The sequence below is a fragment of the Grammomys surdaster genome, unplaced genomic scaffold (genome assembly GCF_004785775.1).
Source record: "Grammomys surdaster isolate TR1022 unplaced genomic scaffold, NIH_TR_1.0 343, whole genome shotgun sequence".
NCBI lineage: Eukaryota > Metazoa > Chordata > Mammalia > Rodentia > Muridae > Grammomys > Grammomys surdaster.
The window spans coordinates 1,852,915-1,864,941 of record NW_021604762.1 but is presented as its reverse complement, the minus strand read 5'-3'; the positions used below and the strand labels follow the sequence as shown (position 1 = coordinate 1,864,941).

Below are 12,027 nucleotides of genomic sequence, written 5' to 3'. Positions count from 1 at the left end.
AGAAAAAGAGAACAGTGCAAGAACTTTGCGTCTTTACAATGCCTCAGGACCCTGAAGAGCCTAAGGAGGATTCAGGGAATCATTAGAGGGAGGAGGCATCTTACAGTATTCAGTCAATAGTCCCCCAGTCCAGGGGGAGTTTCTTTCCATTTGCCTCCTTAGGCCACCAGTGCTGCTCACTTGGGTACCAGGAAGCTCATCTGCCCACACTCCTCTCTTTCCTGTATTCCCTTCATTCCCTGGAGTCTAAGACTCATCCTGCTTTAGCCAGTGGCTTAATTCACATCTTCCCAACTATAAACCTTTGTTCAATGTGTGCTGCCAAGGCCCTGTCCACTGCACAGCTTCACATTAGAAGCTTCTTCCACAGCAGAAGTCCAAAGAAAAATCAGCCTGCCTCCTTCTTAGGCTTACAGTAAAGACAAACTAGATTCATTCTTGTTTTTTTGAGTAAATTTTTGCTTCTCAAGGATTGGGCTATGTCCCACCTATAACCTTAACTACAAGTGGTTCTATACTGACTGTTTCAGAAAATGGCAACCATGGCTTTGTTTCAAAAAATTGTTATGACCATCTTGCAATCCTTTGTTTCAAAAGGTTATGACTACTTTGTTGTTCTGCTCCTGTAATCCCACCTATTTGCTTGACAATTCCCCCATTTAGTAACCCTTTACCCCTGAGCTATAAAAACCCAATCTTGCTCATGTTCAATGCTGATCTCTTGAAACCAGACTTAGGAGGAGGCAGCCCATGTACATGAATTTTTAAAATCATGCTTTAATTAATTGCATGCATTATTTAATTGCTTGCTTTAATTAATTTGTCCACGATGACTTGGGTTGGTGGTCTTTCTCCTCAAATCTTTGGGATTAACATCCACCCTCACACCCTGCTTCTCTTGATTAAATGGCTTGCTTCTTAATGCATAGTTTTTCTTTATGCTCAAAGGCTCCTTTCCCACCAGGAACAAGGTAGGGAGGGGTAGGGACTCTGAAGGGAGCATGTAGCCCCTTTACTCTGCACTGTGCGGTGAGAGTACTTAAGCCTGTGTGTTCTAAAGTGAAGCACGTTCAATGAGCTATGATTAGCATTTGCTCCTGTCCCAATGCCTCTGGCAAACAAATTCATTGTGTAGGCTGTGCTCTCCTTGGTAGTCACCTTTTCAGGTATGCAGGCAGGGATGTCCTTTTGCTGTTTTCTCATTGGTTATCCCACAGTTTCATCTGGCTAAATCACTATGCTCTATGCTCAGCTTCCCTAGGGACCTATGACAATGCTTTTCAACCTTCCTAACACTGAGACTCTTTACTACAGTTCCTCATGTTGTGGTAACCACCAACCATAAAATTATTTTTTGTTGATACTTAATAATTGGAATTTTGCCAGCATTGTGACTCATGATATAAATACCTGTGTTTTCTGATGGCCTTAGGTGACCCCTTTGAAAGTGGTCTTTGACACCCTCTCCCAATGAGGTTGTGACTTACAGGTTGAGAGCCACTGTTCTAGGAGCTCCTGTGAGCCCGGAGTTCTAGGAGTTTCTATAAGGACAGTATACAACTTCGTGTTCTCATTCTAGTACCCAACACTGAGGATGTCCAGTACTTTGTTGGACTTTGTGGTGCTGTAGCAATGAGTAAACCTCTATCCGTAGAGACAACCTACAGTGCTCTCCACATCTCCTTGTTGGGTCATGACTCAGCAATCAGAGACTTTCATTTTGGATGCTTTCAGATACATTTTTTTAACCTGAATAGATTACCTGGACCTCTTCCAGGTTCAAAAAAGTCATCTGTCATTCTTTGCCTACTCAGAGTCATAAGTGCTTCCTGAAGTCTACTCCTTCCCCTTGATCCCTCTCATCCAGGAAAAAGTAAATACCATTCTCAAACAGAAAGGTTATGAAAAACGACATCATTTGCAAACATCATGGAGGCTTAGTCTTGGTGTTACTTCAAGACTGATCAAAATGTGAGCTAAGCTGATGACTTGGGAAGAGTTGACAGTTTTTCTTCATGCTCACTCACTACAGAGGCTTGTTTGTCATCTTCTCAGACCCTTCACACAGTGGCCATGCTTGGTAGTAACCTCTAACCTTGAACACAACTTATGGAGCCCTGGCAAGCATTGTAGAGAACCAATGTCTACTTGTCAACAGTTTGTGGGGACCCCTGTGGAGTGACCTTACAAGTTTGGGCATTAGCATCAGGCTGACCTGGAGAGTTGACTCTCTGATGCCATGCCCTCTGTCTGAGTCTTCAATAAAGGTGCCTCAGTCTGCTTAGCTTCAAACTGAGGGGACAAATCACAGGTTATTGTAAGACGTAATTAAAATCATATTTTAAAAATATTTAGTGTAGTACTTAGACCATATCTGCTTACTTCATCTTATTTTAATTCTATTTTTTATTTGTATATGCATGCACGCACATGCTTACATGCGTGTGTGCATGTGTGTATGCATGCCTGCATGAGTGCGTGCTTTCCTTTTCATGTGTTATGGGTGTATGTGCAGATGTTGAAGATGCATATGGAGCCCAGAGAACACCACTCTATTCCTCAGTAGCTGTCCACCTTGTTTTTCAAAACAGGGATCTCTCAACAGTATGCATCATTCTGAATAGGTGAGGCCTCTGTGAGCCATCTGTCTCTGCCTCTCCAGTGTCAGGATTAAACACATATGCTACTGACTGGGAGTAGTAGCTTACCCCTTAAATCCCAGATACAGGAGGCAGATGCTGGTAGATTTCTTTAAGTTTGAGGCCAGCCTGGTCTACATTGCAAGTACCAGTCTAACCAAGGCTGCAGAGCAAAAATCCTATCTCAAAACAAAACAAAAGCCAAGCCAAACCAAACCAAACCAAACCAAACCAAACCAAGCATGTGTCACTATACACACACACACACACACACACACACACACACACACACACACACACGGATATATTGGTTCTGGAGATTGAACTTGGGCCCTTATCCTTGTATAGTGAGTACTTTATTATTGAATGAGCTATCTTCACAGCCTGATTTATTGATATTTCTGTCTTGGAGATAGTCTTACTATGTTACCTCTGCTGGCCCCAAGTTCATAACCTTCTGCCTTAGCATCACAAGAGCTGATGTTACAGAGTATGTCTTCACATACAGTCATATTATTGATTTTTAAAATGTCTCACCCTACCCAAGAAAACTCCTGTAGCCTTGAGTTCCCCTGTCTGAGACTCATTGTCTCACTCTGAAGCAGCACGGATGAAATAAATGCTCCCTAGGGCTTGCCTGCAGAACTCCTGTGCCCTGACCATGCACTTTATCAGCCATTTTGTAGAAATGCTAAAGGAAGATGTAGCTCCAAATTCACTTCTAATTTCTAGAGACCAGATGTAAGAGGAAAGTAAAGGTCTCCTTTCTGGGCACTCAAGAGTCCTCTCCTTCAGATGTGTGAGAGGACAGGAATCATTTCTTACCAGTTAGATTCTTACCAGTTAGAGCTAGAGGAGTATGGGGCTCTGTTGTTAACGTTACCCAAGTGCCTATAGAAAGAGTGGAGAGATGGAGCAGCATCAGAAAACAGCTATGGGCATCTTAGCCAGACATTTTCAAAGTGCATTGTGAGGGGTCAATTCTGAAAGGAAGGGAGAGGGTAGACATCTCATTCAGACCACCACAAATGGCCAGCACTCTGAGAGGACAGACATCTCATTCAGACCACCACACATGGCCAGCACTCTGAGAGGGCAGGCATCTCATTCAGACCACTACACATGGCCAGCACTCTGAGAGGACAGACATCTCATTCAGACCACCACACATGGCCAGCACTCGCACTCGGTTGATTGAGCAATCTTCCCAACCGGAGTTTTTGTTTGTGTCGCCTTGCTTTTTGAGACAGTCTGTAGTCCTGAATTGCTGCTGCTCTAGAAGGTGTCTAAGAGGCTGCAAGGCAGACGCAGGGAAAATGCTTTGGCCTCCTGTGGCTGCTGATTCCTCCCCTTCATCCTGTCATGACTGTCCTGTAACAGGGCTGAAGGATGGAGCAGGGGTTTGCACCAAGGAAACCGGAGAAGAAACCCTAGCTTCCTTCTTTCCCCCTTCCCTCCCTCAGCCACACCACACAGACCATAGCTGCTGAACAACCAGTTCTCACACCCTTCCTTCTTTAACAGAAAAAAAAAAAAGCTTTGCCCACCATAAAACCTTGGCGACTAGTGACGGATTGGAGGATTTTCAGGGAAGAGCGTGGTACGAACACGCAGAGCGCGCTCATTTGCTTTGTAGATAGATAATAATGGCTTTCCACTACAAAACCCACTTGAGGTTCTGTTAAATAAAGAACTAACGCCATTCTGCTCTTTTCTCTCAGCCCCCCTTTTTTTTCACTCATGCAAATCAGAAACATTTGTCCTCTCTGGCTCTGTAGCCTCTCGGATATGGCAAACCCATAATGTAGCTCCCCTCCTCCCTGAAAATAACATAATTGTCAAGTACTCGTAACTTCTGAGTGCAGTTTCAACCCTCTCATTGATAAGGCAATAACCCAAGCAAACAACATCGGATGAAGTTACAAGCCTGAGTGTAGGGATAGAGGCATTATTTGAATGAGATGAATCGAAGTTCTCTATAAAGTTGCACAAATTCTTACCAGTAGAATAGACTTTGGATAGAGCTATTAGACTGAGCCATTAAGCTGCCTGGCTTCTAGTTCATCTTCCAGGGAGCCTCAGCATGGACTTGCTCACAGTATTCAGACTTCTCGGATATTGCTTCCCTTAATAGAAAATGTACATCCCAAGCCCGAGATCCACTCTGTCGGTTCCTGCCTCAGCCTGCTTGCTCATCTTCCTGTTGAGTATCCAGAACACCTTTCATGAACATTCATTTTCGGTGATATTGAGTGACATCTAGAAGATTCATCCTAAGCACAAGAATCAATGTTCTCTCATTTGTTTGTGTCCAGGTCACAGTTCCTTGGAGTCATCCTCAGAAATGCCTTCTCCTCCTGGTAACTTTGTGTGGAATCTGACCTGGACAATGAAGGACTCCTTCCCTTTTCTGTCCCACCGCAGTCGATATGGTAAGTGTGTATTTGACAATTATCTACGACACACCTTCAGTTTTAATTGAGGAAGCTCTGAGTCTCCACTTGGAATTCCACATGGAATGCCTCAGTCCTCTACAGCAAAACACATATTCCTGTACTGCTGACCCCCAAGGGTAATCAAGGACACCACCAGACCATTCCAGATAAGATTTTTTTTTTAATTGTATTGTGAATCCAGGAGAGAGCTAAGGTCTTTCTGGCTCACACATTCCACCCTCCAAGCCTTCCTGGCCTAGTTCCCTTCACCGTTCATTAGATCTGGTGTTTATTTGTATTTGATTGTAGTTTTCTGGACTTAAAGCTCTTACCTGTAACATGTCTATAGACCATGACCTCCAGGGAGGGCACAGGTCTTCCAGGACCCCTTCTATGATTCTGTTATATTTGGCTAACTTCTGTTCTCAAACAGGTTATTCTGACATAATCTCTGCTCATTTGACAGTGCAACAACCTCAGAGGTCAAGAGAGCTGGTTCAACTCCAGTTTGTACAGAAGCAGAAACTAAGCTTAACAGGATCAGAGTGGGCCCACTAGTCACAAAGTTGCTATTGTTTTCTTATAGTTCTGTTTCCTCAGGAGGCCACCAGCTCCACTTGTGAGCATCTGGCCTCTGAATCCTCAGGAAGTTGTCTTAACAAGGTATACAATGATTCATTCTTGGTGCTCAGCCTCAAAGCTCACAGTAGCAGGAGCTCTGCTGTTGGAACATCAGGGTTAGGAGAGAGTTGGGACTTTTCCAGGGAGCACCTACATTTCTTCATCTTTTTGGGGTAATCCCCTTGAGGGCAGGTACAATGCTGTGTTCACGTCCCATTTTATACCTTCCCTGGAAGATCCCGCTAAAGGCTTATGTATGATGAATGAAAGCAGAAGGCTTCCCAATATAGAATTCTCTCATCAGACCTAATTCAATTAAGTATTTATGAACCCAGTGCAGTGCTGAGTTCTAGATGCCCTTCTGGGCATATTTACCTATTCCTGCTTCTCAGTCTCTGCCCTTGGGCCTAACCTATTTAAAGTACATCCAACAGAGATGTTCTACTTGCTGTAGAAAAGCTCCAGTCAGAAGCCTTCCATCCTTCATTTATTACACTGTTAGTCTTGGTTTGTATTAAAGGCACCTTTCATTTCAAATTGAAAGAAAGAAAAGTATAAAACCCCCTTAAGCCGTTTAGGATTCTACTCTGAGCTGAGATGCTATTTGCCACTCTGAGTATCCCCAGAGGGAGAGGAGGCACAGTGGTTCTTGGGAGATTCCAGATGAGAATTACTTCTTGATTTTACTTAAACCAGACACCGAATAGCATCTTATGATAAGATAAAGTATCTACAAATAATCAGAAACTTGTCTTATGTGTGGTTGATTCTTTGTAACCAGATGTTTTATATAACTGGTCGTCAAATAACATGTGGAGTTTTCTCTCAAAGTCATTGATTATCTCTGGAGGACAACGTTTATACAGTGTAGAATGTTTAAAAATCTATCTCATGTGTCACAGACAACAACTATTGGTTCCCTATAGAGGACATTGAGGGAGTTTGTAGATCAAAGACAGAAAGCCTTTGGAGTTTAGTAACACCTAACTTATCCACCACTTGCACTAGGTAAATCCATTTCCTGTCTCTCAGTCCCACCTTCCTTATCAGTAAACTGGAATAATTGGGGCAAAAACTAGATCAAGTGGTATCTACAATCCCTCTCCAACTGCCCTCATGGCCCAGAAGCTCTTGATTTCTGTTCTTTGTTGATCAGACTCAAATCATTGGCCAGTTAGTGTCCAAGTGCTGGACCACAGTGTCAGTGTCAGCTTTGTCGTGAAGTGTTGGTTCATGCTAGAAGGATTGGCGGCACCTTGATGAGGTACAGTAATGCTTTCAGAACCTTTCTATTTTCTTGTCATATTTCGTTCTGGGGTCCTGTGGAGACTGCATGATCACATCAACACCTCCATTTCTGTGTCCACATTGGTATGTTTACTCCATGGCTACCCCCCATGCCAGATGCTGGACCTGATGTAAACTTAAGGATGAGTAAGGCTGGGTCCTGGCTTCTCAGAGGTCAAAGGCTAGATAAAGAAACCTGCAGGCAGCTGGGCCCATTGCCAGTGAGTGACAATGAGGACTCACCCTGAGAACCAGCACAGGGAAAGATAATGGCAGATTTAGGGCTAGACTCCTATCTCCTAAGGGTGTTTTGTGTGGTTCAGCCTACATGTCTATGAATCAAAAAGGCTAGCAGGCTCATGGGTAATAAATTCATACCTTTCACCTGCCAGGAAAGACATTTTAAGAAATGTTAACAACTTCATTAATTTTAAGTCCTCAAACAAGGGCAGAAAAATTTAACTGGGAAATTGCCGCCTGAAGGGGTGTAGCTCTTCAGATTTGGAGACACCATGGAGTCTTGGCCAGCCTAGTGTGGAACTTCACATTTGGTTGACCGGCTTAAGCTTTATCCTGGTGGGAGGTGGGGGTGGTGAAAGCAACATCAACAACCCAACCACGGATGACATGATTGACAGCCACAGGCCAATCCTCTCTCAGGCAAGCTGTCCACTCTGAATGGAGAGTGGTTTTCTTCTTGCTAGTGTTTTATGAGAAGAGATGAGGTAGAAAGAGGCTAATAAGATTTACTCACCCCCAGCCTGTAATTATCTGCTTGAGGAAAAAGTTTGACCTACCTTTTTGAAGGCTCCCAATATTTCTTCTAATTTATGTCGGGACCTTTTATGTTGTATAAAATATATTCTCTTCAGTGCCATTCAGTATCAGATTCCAGTTCTCTCTGGTCTCTGTCTTGAATGACATTAGCCAGATAATTTTATCATGGGGAGCTGAGAGCTACACATCCCTCTTCAAGGCTTTGAAAGTGGGGCAAGTCTTTGAAAGGGGGCATATGAAGAAAGTTCACCTCCATTTTTTTTCATCATTGGCTCTTATGCCTATGTACTTAGTTATAGGCTTGGCCGAAGGATTGGGCTCTGAGTAGGCACCCAGATACAAATGTTCTCCAATCAGGTCCTGCTGCATGCTTCAAGAATACAGATTCTGGGGGTGCAAAATGGAGTCTGATTCTCTTGGGTTCTAGAACCACAGAAACAGATGGTATTCTTTCTAACTTTAACTCTTATGTCTGCCCACTCTGGAGCTGAGGAATCAGATTGCTATTTTATTATCATTTTGTAGGTATGTTTAGGTGCATATGTGTGTTTATGTGCATAAGTGTATTGTGTGAGTATCAGAGGACAACCTTGGGTGTCATACTTATGAACACTGTCTACCTCCTTTAAGATAGGCTCTCTCATTGGTCTGGAGCTCTACAGTTGTACTAGGCTGCTTGGCCAGTGGGTGCCAATAACCCTCTTGTTTCCACATCCCCAGCATGGGCATTATGTGCACGAGCTGTATCACGCTAGCGTTTTCCTTGGGTCTTCATACTTGCAAGGCGAGAATCTTATGAACTGAACTATACTTCCAGCCTCTGGATCAATAATTTAAACAGAATAACTAGAGATTATTCCCCAGATGACCAAGACAAATGGTATTTCCATTCATTTTTTAAAAAGGTAGTACTTTACAATACCCTCTCTCATGCATTCTTCTCATTTAAGTAGTATTATGAAATTATAGTGGGTGGAAATTATTTTATATTCCACGTTTACAGAAATATCAACAGAAGGTGAGGGTTTATTAGCAAGGCTGCTAAGCTATAGAGAAGATGAATTCGAACTCAGATTCATGCACTCACCCCTTGCTGAGTAGTGTTCTATCACATCACAAAGTTATTGCAAAGATAAACCATAGACAACATTCACTCGTCCTGAATGGCCTAATGTTGAGGCTGAATCATCAGGCTGATATTCAAAACCTTGGCTATTTGTAGAACAAACATTTTATATCTCTGAACTGAGACCATCTCAAACACACTCAGCAACTCACCTCCCAGGAACATGTGGGTAGAACCCTGTGGCACTATAAATAATCTCATATATTTAAGTACTTTTCTCATTTTAGACAGTGCTCTTTATTATGGGGCTCATTGTATTCTCCCCAAAGATATGTTCAATACTAAGGCCTCAATCTCTGTGAATGAAACTTCATTTGAGCATAGTATCTTTGCAGCTATGATCAAGTTAAAATGATGACACAAGGAATTCCTTGGACCCAGATCCCATACATCTCCTGGGCTTATGAGAGTAGATACCACAGACACAAGATATACACTGGGCAAACACCCTGTGACTAACAATAAAGAGACTAGGGCAATGATTTGTATATCATGGAGTGTAGGCATATTTTTTCACAGACTACTTTAATAAGGGTTCAATCTCCTCTCTAGCCCACCACCCACTAGAGATAATGGAAAAGAAAGGTTATTAGAATATGGGGGAAGTGGACCTGTTTAGAAATAGTTACTTGGGGACAATTCCAATCTTCATTGTTCTCAGTCCGATCCACTAGCAAACTGCAAATATGAATCAGGAGCTACAGTTCAGTCCACTTTGGCAGACACCACACACAAATCAGCTACTGCAGTTCAATCCAGAAGAAACCATGAGGCTCACCAAGCAGCATGAGTCCAAGGGAGTGGCCAAAAGCCATAGGAACCTCACCAGAAGTTCTTTGGCAAGGTACTCTCTATGAAGTCACCACAAGTGAAGCTCAGCAACACAGTGTGAGGTAAACCAATGCATGTGTGTTCAGGGAAGAGTGGTGAGTCAGCAAAGTGAATGAATGCTCAGGCTACCCCTGTCTGTGGGGTCATATTCATATTCTTTCTAAATATCATGTGTTCTTTCATGTGTCTGCTATAGCAAAACATCCTTTCACCTGTGTCTGCTTCAGCAAAACATTCTTTCATGTGTATGCTTTAGCAAAACATCCTTTCACCTGTGAGCCCCAGCAAAACATCATTTGCCATAACTGACTTTCCAAAGGAAACAGGATTTTCCATTTCAATGGAGCACCAAGTATTATGGCAATAATAGTAACTAAAAGAAAAGTGTGGATCTGAGTTTCCTCTGGCGCTTTAAAAGCAATGTGGCCTTGACAAAAGCTTGATTTCAAACATCTTGCCAGAACTATGGGAGAATAACATTTTTTTTTTATGTTAAGTAGTCCAGTATGTTGGGCTTTGTTATGCCACCCCTAAAAGTTAAGTGCAAACCATCATCCATCCATTCCCCCACTCAAATATACAACTTTGACTCTCATGAAATGAAATATTCCTTCAGACATTTGAGAATACAGAAGACTTTGTTAGGATTTGAATAAAAGTTCTATTGAAACTTTGTCTTCTTTTGGGAACAGAGATATCTATTTAATTTAAGAGCTGCTGTTTTTGGAGAGAAAAATTAGACTTTTTAATTACTTTCCCTGCTGCTACCACCACTGTTCAACCTGTTAACGTATCAGTTTCTTTGATTAAAAGGACTGGGTAAATTAAATCTATCTCTCAAAAAGTATTAACTTAGCATAGAATCAAAAATGGATAACAAAGGGTTCACCAGCTCCCCCACGGGAATTATTTTGGAGTTCTAGCAGGAAGTCAGTTTGATCACATTTCTGGAATCACATATTTAATGTGAATGCCCACAGTCAACCATCTTGGCCTTCAGAAGTCTGGCATCACTGAAAGGCGGTCTCCAGATTCCCCCATGGACCACTGACAAGGCTGAAAGCTTCCTTAGTGACTCCTCTGCCCTGTCCAGGCGAGCTTTTTGTGTTCATCGCTCAGTTCTCTTCCACTGAGCTGAGAAATCAAGTTATTTCCTAACTCATGCATCTGTATTCTTATCTGCAAGATGGCAAGCAAAAGGCTTCTGGATGCATTCACCAAAACCTCTAAGTCCCAGAGGGAACAATAATGCTAGCAGCCATACAAGAACATGGACCATCTGTCACCTCAAGGCCATGACCTGCTGGGAGCCAATGGAATCAATCCACAAAAATTCAATAGAAAGCAGCTGGCTTAGAAGAAGTATGTTTAAAATGCCCCTCTTAGTCATATGCCATTAAAATGAAGATGCATAAAGGCAGTGAATAAATATGAATGAACATTTTATGTTAGAGCCACACTTAGCAAAGGAGAGGCAGAAAGGGAAAAATGGATGAATAAAACAGAAAAGAATAATTGACTAAGTGGAATTAATATGAGAAAAGTGGGTCCTAAGAAACCCCCTGAAAATCCTTGTTACAGACAGAGAAAAAGGTAGGAGAGGGAGAAGAAATCACTATGGCTCACTGATCTCTTATTGTCACATGTTCCTTGTCCTGCTAGCATCCTGTCATCCCTGGGAAGTCCCTAATACTCATCCCAATCGTGATCTTTCTCTCGAGGACTATTGTTGAATCTATATAGCCTCGATCATTTCTCCCACTTAGTATGTCTCCAGCAATACAGGGAATGATTATAAAGATTCATTTTTAAACCTACTGTGTGCTGGGTTATGTTCTTAGTGTTACTGATGCGATCAAGTGGGATCCTTTCTCTTCCTTCAAGAGACTCTAGAGGAAGAGGTATCCCTACTTGTTCTATGATAAGCCCAGCTGTGGAGACATATTCATATCACCCTGGGACACAATGGCAGAAGGTCCAGTTCTGTAGAGAGAGGTAGACAGTGTTGGGATGAGGACAACTAAGCTCTAGGCCTTAGAATCCAGGAACAATGAAGAAGCCCATGATGAAGGCATTCTGGGTAAGGAGAACACAATTGTAAATCATATGCAAGACCAGGTTCAGCTCTGAGATAGATGAGTATACCAGAGAGATATGGAATATAGATGCACTGGGAGGGGGAAGCAGAGGCAAGGCCAGGGAAATAGTTGCTCCTGAGTATGCTAAGGGTTTAGACTTGAGCCTCCTTGTGACAGCACAGATAAAGAGGGTGTGGTGGTTTGAATAGGATGTTCCCCATAGGCTCATATAT

At 42.6% G+C, this 12,027-nt stretch overlaps 1 protein-coding gene across 1 annotated transcript in view; it reads left to right on the top strand.

Moving 5' to 3' along the window:
• Nucleotides 1-12,027, top strand: part of Alk (ALK receptor tyrosine kinase) — a 699,186-nt gene that overhangs the window by 196,402 nt on the left and 490,757 nt on the right. The window contains exon 2 of the mRNA XM_028778974.1: nt 4,955-5,071. Within this exon, the coding sequence (XP_028634807.1) occupies nt 4,955-5,071 (117 nt within the window). The remainder of the gene's footprint in view (nt 1-4,954; nt 5,072-12,027) is intronic.